We start from the raw sequence: 26,181 nt of genomic DNA, 5'->3' as shown, positions 1-26,181 counted from the left end.
AAAGCATTTGAGGTATATTTAGGTAAAGAGAAAAAGATAAGTTTTCAAAAATTATTTTATAATTAGAAGCCATGCCAAATTTCAAGAATTTTTGTATCCAATAGGATTAATCTTTCATACAATTTTTTTATTATTTTTTTAAAGATTTTTATTTATTTATTTGTCAGAGAAAGAGAGCACAAGCAGTGGGAGCAGTAGAGGGAGAGGGAGAAGCAGGCTCCTCACTGAGCAAGGAGCCCAATGTGGGACTCAATCCCAGGACCCTGGGATCATGACCTGAGCCAAAGGCAGATGCTTAACGACTGAGCCACCCAGGCGTCCCTCTTTCATACAATTTTTTACATTAGCAAAATAAAAACATTTTCCAACTTGACATAAATCAGTATTCTCCACAGACTTTCCCAAGTAGAAAAATCTCTTGGCACTGGCTACACTGAGACACAGTGGTCTGTTTCACTAACCCAATCCTCTCTCACGGCATGAGGAGAGTGAACACTGTGCTTTAGTACAGCCTCTACCAGCGGTGACAAAGGGAGCTCGCTCTTAACATCCTTCCTAATCACCAGCTGAGGAACTTTAGGAAATCAACATTCAAAATCAAGCTAAGATCAGAGGCGCCTGGGTGACGCAGTTGGTTAAGTGTCTTTTAATTTTGGCTCAGGTCATGATCTCAGGGTCCTGGGATAGAGCCCTACATGGGCTCACACTCGGGGGAGGAGGGATCTGCTTTGAGATTCTCTCCCTCTACCCCTCGCCCCCTGCATTTTCTACCCTCCCTTCTCTCTCTCAAATAAATAAATCTTAAAAAAAAAAATCAAGAAAGATCAGACAAGAAAAGAAAGCCTCACCTCACTTCGAGTGACCACAATCCTGACCAGGGTGGAGTCATCTGTGCCGGCACCTTTCATAGAATAGTAGAGCCTCTCAGCAAAGAAGGCAGGACGGTTCAGGGCACACTGCACTGTAAGTTAGAGATACTTGACACATGATGCCTTGGCAAAGGTATCCATGCCCCAGCTTCATTTATCACTTCTAGCCTGCCTTTGATCCTTATAATCATAGCGAAATCTTGACTTTTCTCAGAATTCATCTATCTTTCTAGCTGCATCAGACAGGCTACCTTTAATTCTAAAGGAATCCCTCTAGCCAATAAATCCCTTTTTTCCTCCATAGATGCAATAGCTTAGATTCTTTACATTTTTTCCCCTTCAAGTGAGAAAATATGTAACAACTGTGCCCTGGCGATATCTTACTTAAAAGAAATAATGACTGAAATCTGAATTCTAGACATCAGTTATATCATTTGGCTGACAGAAGGGTAGGAGATACATTCCAGTACAAAAAACAGATTTGAGCCTAAATTTGAGAATGATAATAAGTCTGACATTCTCTCTTAGGAAAATTAACTTAGCAAAGTCTCTTCCTGCAGATGGTAGTTGTATACTAACTTTACATTATTCCTTTAGCTACAATTACTACATGAATATTTGTAGGACACTCAATTGCTAATACCAATGTGTTACTAATACTCTCTTTCGTCATATATTCGCCATGAGAATTAAATTTTCATTTCACTGGACATCTCAAAGAACACCAGAAACTGCGTTTTTTTTGTTTGTTTTCAAAAGGGAAAAGGGTCTCATTGGGCTGAATATTTGAAAGGTGGTTTATTTTTTATTTTTTATTGTTATGTTAATCACCATACATTACATCATTAGTTTTTGATGTAGTGTTCCATGATTCATTGTTTGTGCATAACACCCAGTGCTCCACGCAATGTGCCCTCTTTAATACCCATCACCAGGCTAACCCATCCCCCCACCCTGAAAGGTATTTTTTGAGGGGCACCTGGTTGGCTCAGTCAGGGGTTGATCTCGGGGTTGTGAGTTCAAAAACTGACACTGGGTGGAGAGATTATAAATAAACTTTTAAAAAAGGGGGTTTTGGATGCCTGGGTGGCTCAGTTAAGCGTCTGCCTTCAGCTCAGGTCATGATCTCAGGGTCCTGGGATTGAGCCATGCATTAATAATAATTATTAATAATTCCAAAGAACCCTTTTTGATCACACCACCATCATTCATAGGGAACTGTATTTAAAAACAGAATTAGCTCAGCCTCTGCCTAAGCAGATTCCCAGGAGGCTATATTAATTGTCATCACTTAATGGAAACAACTATTCAAAGCCTCTTCATCTACAAACAAAACAAAGCAAAACATAAAAGTATCTTACAGATGGTCTTTAAACCACTTTCAACATTTCCAGAAAATTCACGGGCAACACTACTTAGCAAGTCTCGATTAGCCACCTGCAAACAAAAAGTATAGGGGTTAAAATATTTTCACAACTTAAAACTGAAGCCAAATCTTCAGAAGAAAAGCTCATACCCTGGAATAAGCCTCCACGGTAGCTTTCAGCTGAGGAAAGCTTCTTGTGGCAAGAATCATGTTAAAGCAAGATTCATCTGTCCCTAGTCTCCCCTCACCGGCTTGATAGAGACGTTGAGCATCTTCCTGAGCCAACTGGTGGTTAACATTCTGGTTCTCATCACGATTTCCCTGCAAAAGAGGAAGGCAGGAATTGGAAAACCTGATACAAGTTCTACTAAAAATTTTCTTACTAATCTAGTCACTTTTGGACTTAAAGGGACAATTTATTGAAGATCACTGCATAAAGTCTGTCATGCTTATCTTCATTTCCAAAGAAGCTATACTAGTATAACTAGTACTGTATTATACTGCCAACTTTGGAGTTTATAATATTTGATCGTGGTTTAATGAGGTTATGTTAAAATGAGAGGTTTTCAGGGCTTTGAGGACAAAGTTTAACCAGAAAAGTTTCCATTAAAAAATTTATATATGGGGCACCTGGGTGGCTCAGTCGGTTAAGCGACTGCCTTCGGCTTGGGTCATGATCTCAGGGTCCTGGGACTGAGCCCCACATCGGGCTCCCTGCTCGGTGGGAGGCCTGCTTCTCCCTCTCCCACTCCCCCGCCTGTGTTCCCTCTCTCACTGTCTCTCTGTCAAATAAATAAATAAAATCTTTTTTAAAAAAAATTTATATATATTTATATTTATACAAACCACACCCCCCCACACACCAAAACAAACAAAAAAAAAAACAAAAAGAAAAACTTCTCTACTAGGAGATATAAACTACTCAAGTGAAGAAATTATAATTCTCCTTAGCTGGAATTTAAGATCATTATGCGTTATACTGAGTTTCACTTTGTATTCATTCATGCAGCTAAAAGGTATCTCAGAGTGCTTGTTTGGTGTGAGGCTGTATTAGTCAGGGCTCTCCAGAGAAAATGAACCGACAGGATGTGCTAGGTGGTAGTGACACAAGAAAGACAAGGTCCCTGCCCTCAAAGAATTTAAATCAAGGGAGGGAATATATAATATGGAGGCTTCATGAACCCCCTTTCCTTCAGCCAAGTGTAATCTTACAACATGTAAGTTTTATTTTGAATGTACACATACAAATGATACATGAGCTTTTTAGAAGCTATAAATAACTCAAGTCCTGCTGGACTATGCCAATTTGTATACCAAACTCTTCCCTGGGAAGAGGAAGGAGAGAGCCAGAGAGGAAACTCTGGGCCTGAAGGAGAGGAAAGCTTAAATGGGCATTTGGTTTCTCCCAAAAATAGAAACACAAACCCAAAAGAAGGAAAGGCTGCCCTCTAGTCTCCGTGTCTGTCTGAGGAACAAAATGGAGAGGTGTTCCTTGAAGGGGAGATGCAGTATTCTGAAGAGCACTGGGCACAAGAAATATGCAGAAGCATATTCTAAATGGGAGACTAAAGATAGCACATGAAAAGATGTTCAGGAAAAACTCCCCAGATGACTGCCTTTGGACTCAAATACACAACACCAGTCTCATTTTCCTGGGAAGCCATTCCTCTGCTCACTCCCTGAAAGAGGTCCCTTTACTTTGTAAAATAGATGGGCCTTGAATTTGCATAGATTCAGCACCTCATATAAAGTCTTAATCATTTTTTAGTGTTAAATCTGTTCCTGCTTTTGTCTTCCTTTTGTTGTTGTTTTTAAATGCTAATCTACCCCCCCTACTCTGTTATTCCATCGTAGGTAAGTTCAATTTCTTCCCACCCATTTGCTTTCTTTTTTCTCATGTCCACACCCACCCACTCACTCTGGTGCACTGTTTCCTGCAACTATCTCCCTTTGCTCTGAAGAGCTTGTCCTCTACTCTCTGATCCCTCTGGACTGTCCAACCTTGTGTACTAGCAGGAAAGCTAATAACTCCTGATGCTGAATCAGTGTGCTGGTCTTCTGTGTCATTCCTTTCAAATAAACCTTCATCATCCCATTCTATAAGTGTGTTTAATATCATTCCAAATACTCTCTTCGGAGAACTTTTTGTCACTTCTCCAGCACATCTGGGAAATCAGAATAAGGAAGGTGCTAATCACATTACTGTGAAGTCTGAGAAATGTTTCTGCATTTCTGGCTTTCCTCAGTTTTCACCTCCTCTAGCACTTCCACGGCAGTCCTGCATATTTTCAGTTGATGGTCCAATTTAACTGACCGTACAATGCTAAGCTTAAAGCACAAGATTCACCCCAGCCTAAGATATAGAGCCGCAAGTTGATTTCTGATTCCATATAACTTTAAAGAGGTTAATTTCTAATCACTTCCAAAAGCCAGATCTGAAGAAATCAAACTCAATTGTGACTAAAAGAAATTTGTACATAGGATTCTGTGTTACCCCTCTTAAAGATGGCAAGATTACAAGTAGACTAAATACTAAAAGGAATAAAGAACGCTCACTGGTCACAGAAAGTGCAGAATGTTCCCTCCATCAACATATATTCATACTATACTCACCTGGCACATAGATACAAGTAAACGTTCAAAATGCCCTGATGTATCTGACCTAATGTCCTTTTCAAGGTCTCGTCCAAATTCTGATTGATAACATCTGACAATTTCTCGGATTTCCTGATTTGTTCTTGTGCACAAAATTTCAATCAATACACGTTCCTGAGTTCCTGCTCCCTATGTGAAATGAAGAAAGGGAGAATTATACAAAAGAAAAACAAAAATCGCTGGAAGTAATTAAATCTTACTATTCCATCAAATACTTCTTTGGTCTCCAGACCTGAAAAGCTCTATATATTCAGATACTATGTACTGATTTAGCTATCACTGTAAATTCAAAAGTGCTATAACATGTGGGGTTTTACATTTGAAACAGGATAAAATATACAAAGTAAATGACATACAGCACCTTCATTGCATTCCGTAAACTCCAGGCATCATAATATGTAGGTGGCATGAACAGGGCAAGGATCAGTTCTTCCATATTTCCACTTAACTCTGATTTAAGGTCTTTGATTAAATCCTGTTTAATTACAAATACAAACTAAGTATGTGTGCTCTCCAAATTTTGTTGCTTAAATTTTTTAAGAAAAATATGGAAAAATGGAATTGAGTTGCTTTATGAAAACCTAAATTTCAAACTTAAATAGTATATACTAGAAACAAATATATATATCTTAAGTTTGTTACACTCAAGCAAATATATTTTTTTACTTAAAATCAATTAACATAATGTATTATTAGTTTCTGAGGTAGAGTTTAGTGATTCATCAGTTGCCTCTAACACCCAGTGCTCATTACATCAAGTACCCTTCTTAATGCCCATCACTGTTACCCCATCCCCCCGACCCACCCCCTTCAGCAACCCTCAATTTGTTTCCTATAGTTGAGAGTCTCTTAGGGTTTGTCTCCCTCTCTGATTTCGTCTTATTTTTCCTTCCCTTCCCTTATGCTCATCTGTGTTGTTTTTTAAATTCCACATGTGAAATGAAATCATATGGTATCTGTCTTTCTCTGACTGACTGATTTCGCTTAGCATAATACAGCCTAGTTCCAACCACGTTGCTACAAATGGCAAGCTGCAATCATTCTTTTTGATGGCCGAGTAATATTCCATGGTGTATTTCCATATTTTGGCTATTGTGGACATTGCTGCTATAAACACTGGGGGGCACATGCCCCTGGAATCACTATGTTTGTATCCTTTGGATAAATATCTAGTAGTGCAATTGCTGGGTCACAGGGTAGCTTTATTTTTAACTTTCTGAGGAACTTCCATACTGTTTTCCAGAGTGGCTGTACCAGTTTGCATTCCCACCAAGAGTGCAAGAAGGTTCCCCTTTCTCTGCATCCTCACCAACATCTCAAGCAAACGTATTTTAGTTATTTATTTATAAAGATTTATTTGAGAAAGAGAAAGAGAGAGAATGCACATGAGTGGGGAGAGCGGCAGAAGGAGAGGAAAGAGAATCCTCAAGCAGACTTGCCTGCTGAGCAAGAAGCCCGACACAGGGCTCGATCCCAGGACCCTGAGCCAAACTCAAGAGTCAGCCACTTAACTGACTGAACCACCCAGGCACCTCTCAAGCAGATGTATTTTACTCATTCTACCAATAACACTTAATAAATTCCTACTATAGTTTCACCACTATACCAGGTTCAAAGACAGATACATGAAATAAAGAATTAAGATTAACAAAATGATAAACAGATATTTATTTCACACAAGAAACTGTTTTTGTTCTGTGCAGAAGTAGGAATCATAATCACTGTGTTCTTATTCGGAAAGATAAACATCTAAAAAGAGATAATATAAAGCAGGCTCTACTCCAGTACCAGATGAGTAAACGGCACATAGATAACCAGCAGAAAAAGTTGAAACAGGAGAAGTTCAGCTGGGCTAGAGAACTCAGAGAAAGCTTCTAGTCCAGACCTTAAAGAGTATATAAACACTAGCAGGCGAAGAGGAAGGAGAAAGATATTTCAGGCAAGGAGGAGGAACACAAATGAGAAAGAGAAAACATGGTTCCCAGTCTTGGCTATGCAGTAAAATTATCTGTGGAATTTTTTCTTCACACACACACACACACACACACACACACACACACACACAGACTGGGGCGCCTGGGTGGCTCAGTCATTAAGCGTCTGCCTTCGGCTCAGGTCATGATCCCAGCGTCCTGGGATAGAGCCCCGCATCGGGCTCCCTGCTCGGCGGGAAGCCTGCTTCTCCCTCTCCCACTCCCCCTGCTTGTGTTCCCTCTCTCACTGTGTCTCTCTCTGTCAAATAAATAAATAAAATCTTTAAAACACACACACACACACACACACACACACACGATGTAGAGGACAAATACTCAGAGATTCTGCATGTGTTTTAAGTTTGAAAGGAGATTATCATGCTCAGCTAAGGTTGAGAATCACCAGTATGAGGCAAGAATGAGCAAAGCTTGTTTAGTGAAGAAGATAACCAACTTTGTTAGAGGGGAATGTTCTCAAAGACTAGTGAGACAGATCTGTAATGATACGCTTGTGTTATTACCTTGAATACCAAACTAAAGAATGTGGATTTGATTCTGCATACTGGGAGGAGCCACTGGAAGCTTTTATGCAAGAAAAAGACACTGAAATGACAACCATAGGCCGTATGGACTGTGACGATAAAGACACTTTAGATAAGAACATTTTTGCAACCAGATCACTTAGGTAAGAAGTAATAAAGGCTTGGATTTGAGTGGTGGATTTGAGAAAGAAGACATATTTTAAAAGAACCCTTTACATATTAGATCAAGGAGACATTGTCAATAACTGGATTCTAGGACAAAGCGCCTGGAATACAGTAGGCACTGAATAAGTACTCACAGACTGACTGATAAAGAAGAATGTGGAATCAAGGACAACTCCACAACAAATGATATTTGTATTAATTAGAAGGAAGCCAAGAGAAAAGGTGGCTGGGAGCAAAAAAACACAGGTTGTGAGTTTAGTTTTAATTCTAAACTGATACAGGAGAAAATTCAGCACAGCATAGCACAGGCTATATATGAACTAAAGAGATTCATAATACAGAAAATACTCGTTAGAGAAGTGCATCTGATGTTGTACCCTAAGGAAATCTAGAGTTTCTGTCGCTTAATCAGCTTTTAGACTAAAGTAGTAGATCTGGGCCAGGCAGAGAGAGTAAGGCAGAGTAGAATAGGTGAAGTGGGACAAACCAGTGAACCTCTATTCCCATTCTGAGAAAAGTAAACTGGATCCAGAGAATGTTAGGAAATTTTAGGATTCCTATCTAAATGGAAAAACAATGCTACCCAGCTTTCCCCTTTATATCTAAGAAGCAATAATGCTTTTTACCCATTGAATCTTGCTCGATTTTGTCACCGATCATCCATTCAGCAAATACTGGTTTTTGTTTTTTTAAGATTCTATTTATTTATTTGACAGAGAAAGAGAGAGAGCACAAGTAGGCAGAGCAGGAGACAGAGGGAGAGGGAGAAGCAAGCTCTTGCTGAGCAGGGAGCCCGATGCGGGGCTTCCTCCCAGGACCCCAGGATCATGACCTGAGCCGAAGGCAGACGCTTAACAGACTGAGGCACCCAGGCACCCCTCAGCAAATATTTATTAAGTGGCTATTGGTTATTATTCCTGTACTTGGTGCTGAAAATGCCCAGATGAATTGGACATGGTTTGCCTGAGGGGAGCTCACTGCTGCAGGGAGTAGGCAATGAGATCAGTTATGGCAGAGGTTTTACAAAATGCGGCTGGACCACAGTGAAAGCAGCAGCAAAATTCTGCTCTGAGAAATGAAACTTCAGAGTAGCTGATTCAAGCTAAATCCTGAAGAAGCTGTTTGCCATGAAGAAAAAAAGAGGAAAAAGTGTTCTAGGCCAAGAGAACAACATATACCAAACATAGAGGTCTGAAAGGCCATGACATTTGGTGAATGGCAAGAAGGTCCATGCATCATAATACAGGATATATTTAGAGGGAGGAAGTGGAGTGGAAGAGGAAGCCAAACACCAAGAATAAGTAGGGACTGTAGAGTAAGTCCTTGAACCCCACTGCCAAGAGAGACTGTGAACCATACTATTTCTCTATGACACTATTTATCTATCTACCTATTTGATATAATAAATTTATCTATTATCAGTTATGCTATTGTGGCCATAATCTATTTTCTACTGAGCATCTATCACATACCAGTCATCATATGAGGTATGAGTAGGACTATGAGATCAAGGACTACTCCAGAATTAGAAAGGCTTTCAAGAGAAATAAATAGTGAACACACCACTCCTGGGGTCTCTGAAATCTAGCTGTCTCTACTTCGCACCACCAGCACTACGAAAACAATAGTATCCAACCTAACATAAACATGGAGCCCATAGGCCACTGTTTGTGGCCAGGAAAGAAAAAAATATATATACCTTGCCATACATGGTCTTAAAAGCTGCTTTAATTTTTTGCCTCTGATCACTGGAACGGCTGGCCACAACGTCCACAATTGCCTGCTCGTCTGTGCCTGGAAGAACCATCGATGTTTAAGTAAGGGTGAATTCTGTACTGGATATTCCCTGAGGACATCTCTTACATGCTTACAAGGTGCCTGGTGTCAGATTAAATTGAGTTACGTGCACAGGTGGACACATACATTTGATTTAAAAAATAAAGCTTATTGTTACTTTAGATTCAGTCACTTGAAATTATCAGTAAGATTAAAAACCTGTTTTCCTTACCAAAACCCTTCATTGCTTTCCGAAGAATTTCTGCATCTCTCATGGCATCAAAGTTCGCAGCTGGCCGGACTGTTCCTTGAGCTCCCTGAGTCATCGCAGCAGGCTGAAAAAAGAGGCATAAAATCCAAGTCAGGGATTGTGTTAATCATTTCATAAGATAACATTACATCAGGGGCCCCTGGGTGGCTCAGAGTTAAGCATCTGCCTTCAACTCAGGTCATGATCCCAGGCTCCTGGGATCGAGCCCCTGCATCGGGCTCCCTGCTCCATGGGAAGCCTGCTTCTCCCTCTCCCACTCCCCCTGCTTGCGTTCCCTCTCTCACTGTGTCTCTCTCTGTCAAATAAATAAATAAAATCTTAAAAAAAAAAGATTTTATTTATTTGAGAGAGAGAGAATGGGAGAGAAGGCACATGAGAGGGGGGAGGGTCAGAGGGAGAAGCAGACTCCCCGCTGAGCAGTGAGCCTGATGCGGGACTCAATCCCAGGACTCCAGGATCATGACCTGAGCTGAAGGCAGTCACTTAATCAACTGAGCCACCCAGGCGCCCCCCAAAAATATAAATTTTAAGTCAGGATTCTCTGCTGACAAGACGACAACTTAAGACTTCCCCAGTCATCACTCTTGGCTAAGGAGCTCATGTTTTAGGACAAAGGATATGAGCATTTTATTATGAAGGCTCATTCTGGAACAGGCAAGAAAGACCTATCCTCTCCCTGCCAAAAAAGACAGCTAAACACCAAACTTTCAGGAGATAAGAAAAGTCAAGCTTGTGAAACTTGTCACAATCTTCCTATGTCTTGATTTCCTTCTTATTAGAAAAGCAGGAAAAAAAGAAATTCATCCCTGGATAGTGTGAGATGAGCAGCAGTGTTTGATTTAAAGATAATAATATAGTAAGGGTTTTAGTTAGGTAGACATTGAGCTGTCCAATGAGGTTTCAAACAAGCAAGATAATTTTTTTAAAAGCTTTATTTGAGGGGGAGAGAGAGAGCACACAAGCAAGGGGGAGGGACAGAGGGAGAAGCAGACTCCCCGCTGAGCAGGGAGCCCGACGCAGGGCTTGATCCCAGGATCCTGGGATTACGACCTGAGCCGAAGGCAGATGCTTAACCGACTGAACCACCCAGGTGCCCCCTATGTACAATTTTTATTACATTTTTAAGTCTGAAATTATTTCAAAATTTAAAAGATTTGAAAATACACAGCTAGGAAACAATTCAATAGTTTTCTTAAACTATTTAAATTAGGGCTTAAGAGAGATGGGATGAAGTGAGATGGTATCTCACCAGTTTTTCAAAACTGAATTTTAGTAATATATTTTATTTAACCCATTATCTCTAAAATATCATTTAGAGATGCATTCAACATGATTGCAAAATATAAAATGACTCAATTGCTTTTTAGGCAACTGAAACTGCATTTAAAGTTATACTCATTGAATACAGCAATATGCCAGCAACTTCAGGGGCAAATTAATGGGGAGAAAGGGAACAGACCATCTTTTTTTTTTTTTTTAATTTTTTTTTAAATTTATTTATTAGAGAGAGAATGAGAGATAGCACGAGAGGGAAGAGGGTCAGAGGGAGAAGCAGACTCCCTGCTGAGCAGGGAGCATGATGTGGGACTCGATCCCGGGACTCCAAGATCATGACCTGAGCCGAAGGCAGTCGCTTAACCAACTGAGCCACCCAGGCGCCCCGGGAACAGACCATCTTTTAGCAAACATTTTTAGGGTCAATAACTTCTCCCACTTACCTATATTCTCACACAACATTTTCTTCTAACAACCATCCTGCACTATGAATATAGTGCCAGGAATATAAGAAGGGAACTAACAAATATCTGTATAGTGGTTTTAAGAAAAAACTGAAAAAATTCTCAACTGCAAATATTCAAGTATAAATTTTTCTTTTTTAATATTTTGTTTATTTGACAGAGAGAGAGAGAACACAAGCAGGGGGAGCGGCAGGGAGAGGGAGAAGCAGGCTCCCCGCTGAGCAAGGAGTCCGATGGAGGACTCGATCCTAGGACCCCAGGATCATGACCCAAGCCGAAGGCAGACACATAACCAACTGAGCCACCCAGGTGCCCCTAAAATTTTTTTTTTAACATAAGCCTTTACATGAGTCTTATGGTATCAAGAAACTAAGAAATCAAACTTACATCCTTTGATGTAAGCACCTTCACTAAAATCCTAAGTTAGGGCAAAAAGCCTTTGTTTATAATAAACTGGACTAGGCACTAAGAGAAACTAACCCCCAACATGTACTATTTGACGATTCTCATTTTCCGTTATACTCTTCTTTCTTAAAAAACAAACAAAAACTGGGATGCCTGTGTGGTACAGTCAGTTAAGCATCTGACTCTTGGTTTTGGCTCAGGTGGTAACCTCAGGGTCATGGGATTGAGCACAGAGTCCACTTGAATTTCTCTCTCCCTTTCCCTCTGCCCCTACCTCCCAGCGCGCACTCTCTCTCTCAAATAAATGGGTTGCCTGGGTGGCGCGGTCGGTTAAGTGTCCAACTTACGGTTTGGCTCAAGTCGTGATCTTGGGGTCATGAGATCAGGCGCCAGGTTAGGCTCCCTGCTCAGCAGGGAATCTGCTTAAGACTCTCTCTACCACTCCCCAATACATGTGCATGTGTGTGCTCTCTCTCTCAGATAAATAAATCTTAAAAAAAACTCCATTTTTCATCTGTGGGAAAAAATTGATTTGTCTTATTCTATGTAGAAAGTCTACATTTGAAGTGAATCTTCATCAAAAGTACTATCCTCCAGCCATTGTACTAAATAAAGGAAATCAGGGTCTATGTTCTAGATGTCAAAACTCAAACTAGGGAAAATTTCTCAGCACAGTATCTGCTAGCAAAAGTTCCACCCTTTGACATTCATTTGATGCCAACCTTCCTGCTGAAAAACAAAATTGAGACAATCAGGAAAGGTCACCTGGCCCAAATGCCCAACCAAGACACAAATTTTCATTTCCCTAAACACACACACACCCCCTCTACCAGAGGACTTTCAGTGACAGGGAGTTCTCCCCTCACAAGGTACCCTACTCCACCTCCATGTAAAAGATCTTCCAAAATCTATCACTCTGTAAACTTCCACCTACTGGTTTTAGGTTGTTTTTTTTTTTTTTTTAAGATTTTATCCATTTATCTGACAGAGAGAGAGACACAGCGAGAGAGGGAACACAAGCAGAGGGAGTGGGAGAGGGAGAAGCAGGCTTCCCGCCGAGCAGGGAGCCCGATGCGGGGCTCGATCTCAGGACCCCGGGATCATGACCTGAGCCGAAGGCAGACGCTTAACGGCTGAGCCACCCAGGCGCCCCCCTGGTTTTAGTTCTATCTTAAGGTAGTAATTGTTACACATGAGTTACATGTGTATGTATGTTTCATTTTTAGTGTTTTATGTTTGAAAATCTTTTCTATTCAGTCATGTTTCTAAAGCTATGTGCATGCTTAAGCTAAAATAAAATAAAAATTCTCATTAAAATAGTTACAGATTTATAATATCATCAACAATCAGCAATAAAAAAGAAGGATCGAAAGCAGTTCTCTATGTGCTTTGAAGGAATACCATTTAGAGCATCAGCAAAGCAGCACTGTGTAACAGGGAGACTACTGGTCTGGGAGTCAGAAGAGCTAGATCTAGTCTTAGCTTTGTCTTTCACTAGCTGTGTGGCCCTGCACAAGTTTCGTATCTCTCTGGAGCTCAAATTCCTTAAATCAAGAAAGTAAGCCAGAAAACAGCTAAAGTGTGTCTCTTCCAACACTGTAATCCCTATCCCACCCCAGCTTTAAAAAAAAAGCTTGAAAATGATAGAGCTTTATGAATAAACAGTAGGGAAATAAGAAAAATCAAGATAAAGATAAGCATAAAAGTATACTGCTTGCGTTCCTGGTAACTTCTGTAGGATATAAAAGAATTAATAAGGCAATTAAAAGTAAAACAATATTAAATTAAAGGGTTATACAGAGATGGGGCAAAGATTTGATATATGGGAGACCTTCCAGGGCTACTGAGAAATCAATTCAACAAACATCAATTGGCTACCACAGTTAAAGCCTTGTCAAGCACTACAGGGACATAAAGATAAAACAGATATAGTTGAGCCCTCAAGGAAGTTGTGAGAGAAAAATACACGAGAAATCAGAAAGTAATAAAGGCACATATAGGGGACCTAGTAATTAGTGAACATTAGAAAACCTTACTCACTTCACTGTTATAATCCAAAGAAACAGGAGAGAAAACAGGATAGGAAGGAAAGGATTCTGTATCGATCTGAAAAAAGAGTAGAACGTTATAAAGGTAAAAAGAAAAAACAAATCCACACTTTCTCAAACACTGCCAGAAATACCAATTACTCAGTCACCCAAGTTCATAGTTGTAACTGTCAGCGAAGCAAGAAGAACAAGAAAACCAATGCCAAGAAACCAAGTGAATCTTTATGAAAAAGTTATGAGTAACATCACCTGTGAGAAGGGACCTATCCTTGTCTTATTAAAGTCATCAGGACACACAGCAGATGGACCAAAGAGAGCATCGTGTCTACCAGAAGCAAAGATCAGAATCTTCAGTGACTGTAATAAACCATCTCCTCTGCTTCATGGAAATCTCTAATGTCAGCAAAGGAGTGGTGCCCTTCTCTGACATTATCCAATTAAATTGGATGAAATATAAAAATAGGAGCAGAAATACCTGACTTGGGAAAGGAGCTTGTCCTCCAGGATACTGAGAAGGTATCTGTCCTCCAGGAAAGCCACCTAAACATTTAAAAAAATACAGTAAACAGGTTTAATACGATTTAATTTTTCAAAACAGCATTGACTATTATGAATACGGAAACATATGAGAACATTCACACCATGTTATTCACTAGGATAAACTTTTTAGTATTATAATTCACTGAACTAAAACCAACTTTGGTCGTAAGAACCTTTTACAATAATTCATGTTCTACACAATTTAACAAATAATGCCTTTTTCTTTAAACACTCAAAGCAAACTAAATTCTGATTCCAACTGGAAAGAATGTCAGGACATAGTTCTGAGAGTTTAGGGGTGGTATAGGAGTGAGCAGAGAAGCTCCTAAAGGTTTTTTGGCTCTGGAACAGGTTTTTTTTGTAACTGAAAAAGTGGGTCCTTATTTCCATCTTACTGATTAAACTTTTCCATCAGATTAATCCATTTCATGAAACCATGTATTTAAAATTATTCATAGAAGTACTAAGTTTACTGAAGGCTATCCCAAATGTAAACTAAGTTCTCTCAAGGGCAAATGAAAATTTTAAAATAGCACACTATTATTTTTCTCTGGATAGTTGGTACCTACCAGGCAGTGGGACCTGTGTGGGACCACCACCATAAGACTGTGAGGGTGGCTGTGGATAGCCAGAAAAGCCTGCTCCACCTGGTGGGGCTCCAAACCCTTGACCTGGAGGAACTAGAAAAAAGAATATAATGACAGTTCTTATGATTGAAGAGTAAACTTTAGGAAAATACCTACTAAGAACAGTGGGGGGAAAAAATGGGCTATTAATGCTATAACAGCAGTCTCTTTTGGTCTAAATTCAACTTACCAATTCCTTCTCCATTACAACATTTTTACTTCATTTACCTGCCCAACTAATTTATAATATAAAAGTGCTAAGCTTTTTTACCTTTGAACTGTTTTTTTTTTTTTTTTTTTTTTTTTGAACAAAGCTGTCTTAAGGAGCACAATGGATTACAAATAACCAATGGAATGCCTGGGTGGCTCAGTCAGTTAAGCATCTGCCCTCAGCTCAGGTCATGATGCCAGGGTCCTGGGATCGAGCCCCACATTGGGCTCCTTGCTCAAGAGGGGAGTCTGCTTCTCCCTCTGCCTGCCACGCCCCCTGCTTGTGCTCTCTTGTGCTCACTCTCTCTCTCTGAGAAATAAAATATTTTTAAAAAATAACCAAGCCAACTGTTATATATTGGTCCTTTATTACCACGAGATTTATTCTTTTTCACAACAGAATTTTTAAGAATGTTCCCTGCTTTCATGCTCCCTAAGAACCTTTATCCCTCAATCTTGCCAGCCAGGTTCTTACTGTCTTTGGTAGAGAGTAGGCTAAGAGCATCTCTGACCTCATACAAAACAAGTAAGGATGAAGAGGATAAAAAAAGAAGGAAAAAGTGGTACAGCAATTCCAAATCATCACTAATGCCACAACCCATTGCTCACCTCCTGGATAGGCTGGAGCTCCCCCTGGTGGTGGGGCACCAGGATAGCCTCCAGGGGCTGGATAACCTCCAGGGGCAGGGTAGCCTCCAGCTCCTGGGTAGCTGCTACTTGGGGCTGGTGGATAGGCACCTCCTCCCACTGGAGGAAAGCCACTAGGATAAGCGTACTGACCAGGAGGGGGGAAAGATGACTCCTGACCTGCAGGCTGAAAAATGAGAAAATTTTTCAAATGAATGTGATTACATAGAAATATGACCCACCTAAAAAAACAAACAGGTAACTGTTAAGGTCTAGATTTTCTTTTACATATTAAAAATCCCATTAAAAGTCTTGGTATCTTATACTAGTTTACCAGTATACTAGTTTGTCAGGACACCTGCTTGTCAGAACTCAGTTAAATTTAATTCTACCTGTGTCAGGCAAGAGGGGTCTGTTTCTCTATTTGGGAGTAAGAACTAGGCTCTTTACAAACCTCAAGGCTTCAGGGAAAACTAACAAAGCTCATTAGTTCCTTCATTTTTATAGCACCTGGAAATATGAGAAAGATACAGCTCTCTACCCTAAAGAGAAGAACTCAGCTCTCTTGCAACACACCAGAACCTGTTGCATAATAGGAAAAAAAAGAAGAGTCACCTGAGTCATACATGCATGTGACATTTTGGAGCCCAGACTAGACAATGTCTAAGAATGGCAGAGATTGTCACATGTTCACTAAACCTTCTCCTCTGGCCATAAAATTAGACTACCTTTCCCAGAACCCCCTGCAGTTAAGTAGAACAATAGGAGTACTGGTGAATGAAGAGAGACAGAACTGATGTACACCACTTCCAGCCTGGCCCCTACAAACCCCCTTCACAGTCCTCTATACTCTCTCGTTCTCTTTTCCTTCATCTGCCAGATGGAAGCAGAGAATCCAGTGAAGGACTCTAAGGCCCTATAGGATGGTAGAGCCACTATGTCGAAGGAGCCTGGGAACCTGAAAGACTACATGGAATAAAGCCTCCTTGATTCCTCCCACCCTCCCACCTTCCCGCCACTGACTTCTAGGAAGTAAAGTAAGCAAGAACTGAGTTTTTATTGTGTAAAGTCACTTAGATGTTGGGGTTGTCTGTTTCAGAAATTAGCCCACACTGACGAAATGGTAGCCAGAGTCCAGTTCAGTACATAGGGGCCTGGGAACATATTCATAATTCTCATCATTCCTATGATAAATTCAGGAGAGCTATATATTCATTTTACATAAGGATACACATATTATCATTAACCTGCATAGGCCTCTTTGTATTCTCCCAGAGTTAGAAAGAAGCCTTACACACTTATGAGTATAAAATTGAAATGCATAATTCTCACTTAAATGTCTCAGCTATGAGTTTAGTCCTCATAGTCCAGACATCAACAAGGCAGAACTTAGTAGCACATTTATAAAATGAACTTCAAATACTCAGTCTCAGAACTACAAATCCAGGGGACCTTTAATCCACTGCAATTTGTTATTTCTGAGTCAAGCCCTTCTAATTATTTTAAACCTTCTAACACAAAGGTTAAAAACCAGTGACTCATGGGATGGACTCAGCTCACATAAATGTTCTATTGGCTCATACAACATTAACATTTAAAAAAATTAATTTCCCGGGGTGCCTGGGTGGCTCAGTCGGTTAAGCGTCTGCCTTCGGCTCCAGTCATGATCCCAGTGTCCTGGGATCGAGTCCTGTATTGGGCTCCCTGCTCAGGGGGAGTCTGCTTCTCCTTTCTCCCTCTCCTGCTCCCCCTGCTTGTGCTCTCTGTCAAATAAAATCTTAAAAAAAAAATGAATTTCCCAATTTAAAAAAATGGGGCAATTTCACATCAAATCCACATTTCTAGCTTTTCTTGAAGAAATGGAGTATTAGCAACACTGAGTCTGCCTCCCAGCATGGCTATATCGGGCTACAGCTGAGTAGCTGCTGGTTTTCCAAAAGTGAGGCAAGTGCCCTCTCGTTCCTCCATAATACCTGCCTTAACACACTTATTCTACTCAGTACCTCTGGGCAATTGAGTTTATGACCCCTACCCTAGCATACCTGTAAGATCTGCCATGGGCTAGTCCTATACAACGCCAGTTCCAAGTACACAAGCTATTTTATAAGTGCCAATACTTACAGGATATCCAGGGAAAGGTGGGTAGCCTGTTGGGGGATAGCCTGGGTATGACATTCTGTAACAATAAAAAAAAGTCCTCTGTAATTTTTTATAAGGGTTAAGTCCTTTGAACATATATATTATCATATGGTTTTATACAAAATATATCTTTCAAAAGAGTCTGTCAGGCATTCAACAGGTGGATATTAGAAGTATAAGCAAAATTTATAAAATGCTTCATTTCACCATTCACACCAAAGGAGTCAGTATAGCATAGTAAATGTTCCAACTTCATTCTCTTCATACCATACAATTTGTCATATCCGAACACTACCAGTACTATTTGTGGAATACTACCAGTACTATTATTTATGGAATATTTACGGAGTATCTTTTAAGCCAATTAATTTTTCACTTAAATTTATGTCTAGGGGCCCTGGGTGGCTCAGTCATTGTCTGCCTTCAGCTCAGGTCATGATCCCAGGGTCCTGGGATCGAGCCCCGCATCGGGCTCCCTGCTCAGCGGGAAGCCTGCTTCCCCCTCTCCCACTCCCTCTGCTTGTGTTCCCTCTCTGGCTGTGTCTCTCTGTCAAATAAATAAATAAAATCTTAAAAAAAAAAAAAAGGTAAAATACTTTAAAAAAATTTATTTTAGGTCTACTTTATATCACTTCCATAAATGGAAAACTTACGTTAGTTTCTTGAGAAGGTAACATGAAAATGAACATGTAAATATTAAAATAAAGGCTTTTCAGGTGCCACAGATATCCCCTTATTTGGTGATGTAACATTATGGGAAACAATGGTTAAGATTTAACATTCTGTAGTCACACATACCTTTTTATAAACTTTTAAGTTTCAAACTTAAATCAAAAGTAAAGTTAATAGTAATAAGAAACCCCACAGACTTAACACTCAGCTGCGATAATTACTAATTCATGGCCATTTTTTTTTTCAGCACTCTCATTCATTCCCCACCACTCCACTGGATTATTCCAAAGCAAATCCCAGACATTCCACCATTTTACCTATACATACTTCAGTATATAGACCTACAAACATAACTTTTTTTAATTAACAGGACCGTACTGTTTTTAAAATAAAACCATAGTATCATCAATGTGTCAGTGTCCAAATTTCTGTGGTCTTTTTAAGTATTTTTATTGTTTTTTTTTTAAGATTTTATTTATTTATTTGACACAGAGAGAGACACAGCGAGAGAGGGAACACAAGCAGGGGGAGTGGGAGAGGGAGAAGCAGGCTTCCCGCGGAGCAGGGAGCCCAATGCGGGGCTCCATCCCGGGACCCTGGGATCATGACCTGAGCGGAAGGCAGACGCTTAACAACTGAGCCACCCAGGCTCCCCTCGTTTTTTATTTTATACTTGTTTTTTTATTAGGGAAAATTCAAAGATTTTAGAACAGTGTTAGATTGACCTGCATGGCATTACTGAAATTCAACTGTTTTAACATACAAATTTCTTGTGGTTCATCCTGATATAATGAATGTTCACATAACTTTTATGTTCAGTTCCAACAACTATCAAGTCATAGTTAATTCTATTTCATTTTTACCCTTCCCTAGAGTATTATTATTATTTAAAGATTTTATTTATTTGAGAGAGAGGGAGAGCATGAACAGGTGGGGGGGTAGGGGTGGTAGAGGGAGAGGGACAAGCGGACTTCCCGCTGAGCTCAGAGCCCAACGTGGGTCTTGATCCCTGGACTCTGAAATCATGACCTGAGCCAAAGTCAGCCACCTACCAACTGAGCCACCCAGGCACCCCTTCCCTAGATCATTTTAAAGCAAATCCCCAGTCAGTTAAGCATCTGCCTTCTGCTTGGGTCATGATCCCAGGGTCCTGGGATCGACTCCCACATCGGGCTCCCTGCTCTGTGGGGAGTCTGCTTCTCGCTCTGCCCCTCCTCCCACTAGGTCTCTCAATCTCTTTCAAATAAATAAATAAAATCTTAAAAAAAAAATAAAGCAAATCCCCAGACATCATATCCCTTTACTCATAAATGTTAATACACCATCTGTAAAAATAGGACTCTTTTAAGCCATATTTACCAATATTGTACCTTAAAATTTTAATTTCTTAATATCAAATATCCAGTGTTTAAATTTACCCAGATGTCTCAAAATAATTTTTACAGTTTGGTTGTTCAAATCAGTATACAAATAAGGTCCATATAGTCTAGTCGGTTGGCATGTCTCTTAAATCTCTTTTAAAAGCTTCACCTCTATTTTTTTCTGTGCGGCTTACTTGTTGAAGGAACCAGTTTGTCCTGAAATCTCCCTCTATCTGGATTTTGCAAATTGAATCTCCGTGATAATCATTTATAGTTATTTACTATAGATTTGTAGTTAGATCTAGAAGCTTGATTATATTACTTTTTTGGCATAAATACTCCAAAATATTGTTTGTTTCTATCAGGAAACACATTAATGATCAACCGTCTATCTTTTACATGACTGATAATCAATGCCCAGATCTATCATTTTTTCTTCATTTATTATCTGGAATCTGAGAAATCTTTTATCAACTATATGGTTTTCCTGAAGTACAGTCTATATCGAGGGGTGTCTGGGTGGCTCAGCTGGTTAAATGTCTGACTCTTGATTTCAGCTCAGGTCATGATCTCAGGGTTGTGAAAGCCCTGCATTGGGCTCTGCATTGGGTGTGGAGCCTGCTTAAGATTCTTTCTCTCCCTCTCTAAAAAAAATAATCAAAGTTATTTTCTTCAAAAGGAGCTCATTTCTATTTGGAAATGCAAACAATAACCTGAATATCTGATGATGTTAAGAAATTACTACATCTTTAGGTGTCATGTTGGTATTATGATTTTTGTGAAGCATCTGATCTTTTAGAGATACACGCTAATACATATAAAATGTTATAATGTCCGGGAATCACTTCAAAATAATATGAAAGGGTTGGGCAGGAGTACAGATGAAACAAGATAATCATGAGTTCATTATTTATGCTGGGTGACAAGTACGTGGGTACTCAATACACTCTTCCGTCTACTCTTACATGTTTAAATTTTTCCCTAATAAAGGTTTTTTGTTTGTTTTTTTAAAGACAGCTCACACAAACCATAAGAGACTCTTAAGCATAGGAAACAAACTAAGGGTTGCTAGAGGGAGAGGGGAGGAGGGTGGGGGGAGGGGGTAACTGGGTGATGGACATTAAGGAGGGCACGGGGTAATGAACACTGGGTGTTATATAAGACTGATGAATCACTGAACTCTACCCCTGAAACTACTAATATACTATATGTTAACTGAATTTAAATTAGACAGCTCATGTAAAACAAATGCAGCCAGTGTGAACCAAAAAGCCACAAATATATACATACATATGTATGTGTGTAAATGCCTTTCGCATTTGAAGAAAACACTACTAACCTAAAACAAATGCAAATAAACAGAGGGAAAAAACAAACATTCAGAACAATACCCTTTCATAGCCTGACCATATCTAAAAAACTACTGGTGATCAGATACAATATACCTGGCAAATATATCTATCTAAAGTCAAATAATCATTTATTTAGCATCTACCATAAAACACTGTACTAAAACTGGATTATCAAATGTTTAAACTGTTTTAAAAGGTGATGGATAGGGGCACCTGGGTGGCTCAATCCTTAGGCGTCTGCCTTCGGCTCAGGTCATGATCCCGGGGTCCTGGGATAGAGCCCTGCATCGGGCTCCCTGCTCCGTGGGGAGCCTGCTTCTCCCTCTCCCACTCCCCCTTGCTTGTGTTCCCTCTCTCGCTGTGTCTCTGTCAAATAAATAAATAAAATCTTAAAAAAAAAGTGATGGATACATTGGCAGAGAAGTTGAACGCTATCATGTGCAAGGCAAAAGTTGGGATATAATTGTAAGATGGACAATCATCAAAACAGAATGAGGAATATATTAAGATAGAAGCCAGCTAGGAGGCCTCAGTATTGGTGTGGAATTAAATACTCATCTTTTCCCCACCACATTACTCTTAATATCCTGTATCTAACCAAGAAACAGACTCTTAACTACAGAGAACAAAGTGATGGTTACTGGAGGGGGCGGGGTGTTAAACAGGTGATGGGTATTGAGGATGGCACTTGTGTTGCGCACAGGGTGTTGTGATGAATCACTAAATTCTACACCTGAAACTAATATTGTAATGTATGTTGACTGGTTGGGATTTGAACAAAAACTTGGAAAAAAAAAATACCGTATCTGTTACTAGTACCACTATTTAAATTACCTATGAGTAAGTACAGTAAATAACCCAATGTTTTTCTTTTTCCTTTGAAATGCCTCTCCTACTATTCCTGTAATTTCTGTTCTCATGGCCATGTCCTTAGACCAGGTTTTCATCACTTGATGCCTATTTTACTAAAATTACTTTTCCATTTATGTCCTTGCAGATACTCTCACACAATTTTCCTGCACTTATAATTTTCTCTTTCAGCATATCACTCTTCAGTTCAAAACTCCTCAAAGACTGCTGCTGGAGAATCAAATGAAAATTCACAGGCCTGACATTCAGGTCTCCTTAGTACTGGCTCCAATATATCTACTCACTCTCTTTCTTCACAACTCACTCTCTTTCTTCTACACTCCAATGTGCAATCTCTACCACTTGAACCATTCCCAACATGCCTTTGTTTCAGCCACTGTTATTAACTGACTTGGCCCTCATGCCTGGGCTCACTCACCTTCCCAGACTTACCAAGCTCAAATCTTCTCTCTCCCTTCTTTGAACAAGGTACTAGATAAAACAGTACTTCTTCAACTTTAACGTGTATGTGAATTACTTGAATCTCGTTAAAAATGCAAACTGCTTCAGTAGTTCTGAGATGGGGCATGAGATTCTGCATTTCTAACTAGGCTTCCAGGTAACGCTGATGTTGCTGGTCTATGAATCATATTTTTTTAAACTCCTATGAAACCATCTCTAAATCATATTAAGTAGGAAAAAAAGGCAAGGTGAAAACTGCATAAACTGCCAACTATAAGTGTAGAATATACATTTATGTGTTTGTATGTATATCCCTGAAAATATTCTCAAAAAAGGGAGGCCAGCTGAGACATAATGGGAAGAAAACTTAATTTTCAATGTACTTTTAGCCCTTTTGGAGTTGTGCATGTATCATCTATTCAAAAGGTAGATTTAAAAAGCTTTTGCAAAAAAAACCTAAAATCCCAGGGTGACTCAACAAATTACTCATTTTCCCCAAGGAATAGTAAGACTATACTGGTAAACAAGAGCTTTTATTTCCTTTTCAACATTCTCCATCAGCAACTACTTTTTAAAAGAGCAGAAATCATTCTTGGTTCTCCAAACCATCTCCACCCAGTGAGTCAGCTACTAAAAGGGTTGGGCCTCACTACAGAAGTCTCAAGATGGCAGGAAGCCCAGGAACACAAGATTTATGAAACAAATACGAAACAGGAAGGTCAAATGAAGATGGCCAACAGGAGCGACTACAATTTTCCAAAACCTGCCTCTTGGTGGGGAAGGACAATTTAAATCAGTCGGCAAGGGCCCTTGGATAAAGAACTAGAGTAAGGGCCAGACATGACTTCTGGGACAGGGAAGGCAGCCATCACCAGTGAGGACTGAAAAGCAGCTTAAATTTGGAGTGGCCAAAATTCTCTCTTCTACCTGCCATCTAGTGCTTGAAACTCCTCCCCTGCCTGAGAGGTAATTCATTACGCTCTAAATAGGACAGATTATCAGATCAGCTCCCTATCAGAAGATACTAGGGAGTTTAAAGGCAGTTGGAACTTTTCATTTCTGTCACTTTTACGGTGGACATCAGCCACCTTTCGCTGTATAGGAAGTGTTCACTCAGGACGGACGGCCTGATATCAGCACACATCTGTTCAAGGAATAGGAATCAAATCTGGAATGTTATTTCCCAGAATAGTTTCCAAGAACTATAAACTTGAGGCAATGTACAATTTTAGGCTTAGGCATTCTGTCCCAGGCTTAGTGAAGCACGGGACAAATTTCCCAAAATTTGCTGTGTCACCGGGAAATCTGATCACCAGCCAGACAGCTTTCGTTGTTCCTTGCTGGTTTCCCTACTCAGCTTTCCTTGAGGTCACTTCGGCAGGGCCATCCTCTGGCCTCAGTCCCTCCACCTGTGGTGCACCTGCGGGCGCGCGGGCTATCACTGTCCCTCTGATCTCCGGACAGCGGAGTGGCACAGAGGCCGGCCGCCTCGCCTATCCTACCCCAATGCAATGCGCCTCCGCCCGAAAGCCCCCGGCGGGGAGCCAGGGTCCAGAGACACACACGCCGAGACGCCCGCCGCCCCGAGGCCCACAGGCACCTCCACCGAACCCCTACCGCGGGGACACACACCGCGCCCCATCTCCCGGACGGCGCACCTCAGAGCGGGCATGAGCGAGGTGACACGGGGAAACGGGGGCAGAAAGGGTAGGGGGCGCCTCACCTGACCCCAGGAAGCAGCGTCACAGCCCAACGCTGGTCGCCAGCAAGATGGAGCCGGGGGAGGGCCCGGGGAGGCGGAGCGCTGAGGGACGCCGCCCGAGCCCGTTAGGATCGCTGCGGCAGCTGGGAACGCCCCTGCAGCTGGAGGGGGCGGTGCCGAGCTCGGCCCCGCTAGTGCTTCGCTTAGTCCGCACCGCGCTGCTCCACCTGCGGGAAGAGACGCTCCCTTCGGGTGGAACAGCCGGTTTTATCACATTTCTCGGTCCCAAGGACCATCTCCAATACCTTTGGGGCTCTCTCAGGTCACAGAGGTTTTAAGAAATCCCGGAGCCCTTTCCGTGAAGGGCAGTTGAGAAGGGCCGCGCACCTGGAAGGCCAGGTGCAGCCACTCCGCCTCTGATATACCGTCCTCCCTGAGATAAAGACCGTGTCTTTTGTTAGATCCTTATGAAAAGAATTAATACGTATTGGGATCCTAGATAGCCAGAACTCGAGATACATTATAATCAAAACCACTCCAGACGGGCTGTTGGGTGACTCTAGGTCCCCCTCACACTAGAGCCTTTAACACAAACACTATTAAACATGAGGTAATTTCAGGGTCTCAGACCAGTATCTTAAACTCATTAAGAAAGTTTATTTCAGAGCAAAAACCAGTCAGTTAACCTTTTACAGTGGTTCTCAAAGTGTGGTCCCCACACAAGTAGCAGCAATATCACCTGGAAACTTGTTAGAAATGCAAATTTGGGGCTCCACCTTAAATCTACTGACTCAAACTCTGGGGTGGAGCCCAGCAATTTGTTTAACAAGCCCTCCAGGAGATTCTAATTTAACACTGAAGTTTGAGAACTATCAATTTATTACTCTACATGCTTTCTACTCAAGAGCTTCCTCATGACGGTGGGCCAGGAGTTCGGATTTTATTCTGGTTCCAGTGGGAAGCTATTGGAGAAGTTGAATCAAGGGAATGACATAGCCCAATCTATTCTCTAGAAAAATTATTCCCCCAAATGAATGGCCCGCAAAACCCAAGCCAACAGTTGATCTGGTGATCAAATAAGCAGAGATTTATATCCAATACTGGAGGAAAAAATGGCTCTGATAGACCTGCTGAGATGAGGATATCAGAATCCAATTTAGTACCATCCTAAAGGATTTTCAATACGGTTTTTTAATGCAATTTTTTTCATTTGCTAAGTTAAGAAATATATTAACCTTGCTTATGTCATCTTCTGTTAAATTCTAAACACTTTAAGGGCAGAAGCCATCTTAGATTTCTCAGCAGTTAGCATGAAAGTAGGCATTTAGACTTTTATGTACCCACCAGTCTACTAAGTTGGAAACTTGTGTCACTTGTTACTGTGTGGCTTCTGTCATCTCCTGATTTGATTCTGATGGATATATCACCCTTCACCCATCACAATCAGTAACCAACCCCTGTAGATTTTACTTTCATGATTTATCTATAAAATGTCACTATTTACTTGTTAGAAATTACCCCTTCCTTTCCATGCCTGCCTATCATCTTAGCTGGCACCTGCATTTTCTTGTCTGAACCATGACACATCCAACTGGTTTTTCCATCATATGTTGCTGTATAAAATTAAAGTGGTATGGATTTAACAAGGGTACCATTTACTAAGTACGAACTATGTGCTAGGCATTGTTTTAAGCACTTAGCAAATATTCTGTTTTTACATTCTCTAAGATACCCCCCCCCAGGGGGAGAGGGGCAGGAGAAGGGAGAGAGAATCTTAAGCAAACTCTGCCCAGCACGGAGCCAGATGTGGGGCTCAATCCCACATCTCACAA

General features: G+C 40.7%; 1 protein-coding gene across 2 annotated transcripts in view; it reads right to left on the bottom strand.

The window, feature by feature from the left end:
* Positions 1–24,482, bottom strand: part of ANXA7 (annexin A7) — a 30,076-nt gene extending 5,594 nt beyond the window's left edge. The window contains exons 1-13 of one of the 2 annotated variants that reach the window (XM_025850638.2): positions 24,371–24,482; positions 17,934–17,988; positions 15,795–15,999; positions 14,919–15,029; positions 14,285–14,349; positions 13,802–13,867; positions 9,579–9,681; positions 9,270–9,364; positions 5,252–5,365; positions 4,849–5,019; positions 2,386–2,556; positions 2,231–2,306; positions 849–961 (exon numbers count right to left, since the gene is read on the bottom strand). In XM_025850638.2, coding sequence (XP_025706423.1) covers positions 849–961; positions 2,231–2,306; positions 2,386–2,556; positions 4,849–5,019; positions 5,252–5,365; positions 9,270–9,364; positions 9,579–9,681; positions 13,802–13,867; positions 14,285–14,349; positions 14,919–15,029; positions 15,795–15,999; positions 17,934–17,987 — 1,344 coding nt within the window. In that variant the 5' untranslated portion in view covers position 17,988; positions 24,371–24,482. The remainder of the gene's footprint in view (positions 1–848; positions 962–2,230; positions 2,307–2,385; positions 2,557–4,848; positions 5,020–5,251; positions 5,366–9,269; positions 9,365–9,578; positions 9,682–13,801; positions 13,868–14,284; positions 14,350–14,918; positions 15,030–15,794; positions 16,000–17,933; positions 17,989–24,370) is intronic. The other variant, XM_025850339.2, reaches the window with a different exon arrangement.
* Positions 24,483–26,181: the final 1,699 nt, after the last annotated feature.

The sequence above is a fragment of the Callorhinus ursinus genome, unplaced genomic scaffold, assembly GCF_003265705.2.
Source record: "Callorhinus ursinus isolate GAN/ISIS: 27379988/994484 unplaced genomic scaffold, GSC_fseal_2.0 scaffold31, whole genome shotgun sequence".
Classification (NCBI taxonomy): Eukaryota; Metazoa; Chordata; class Mammalia; order Carnivora; family Otariidae; genus Callorhinus; species Callorhinus ursinus.
The sequence above is the reverse complement of the archived record's forward strand: the minus strand, read 5'-3'. Positions and strand labels throughout refer to the sequence as shown.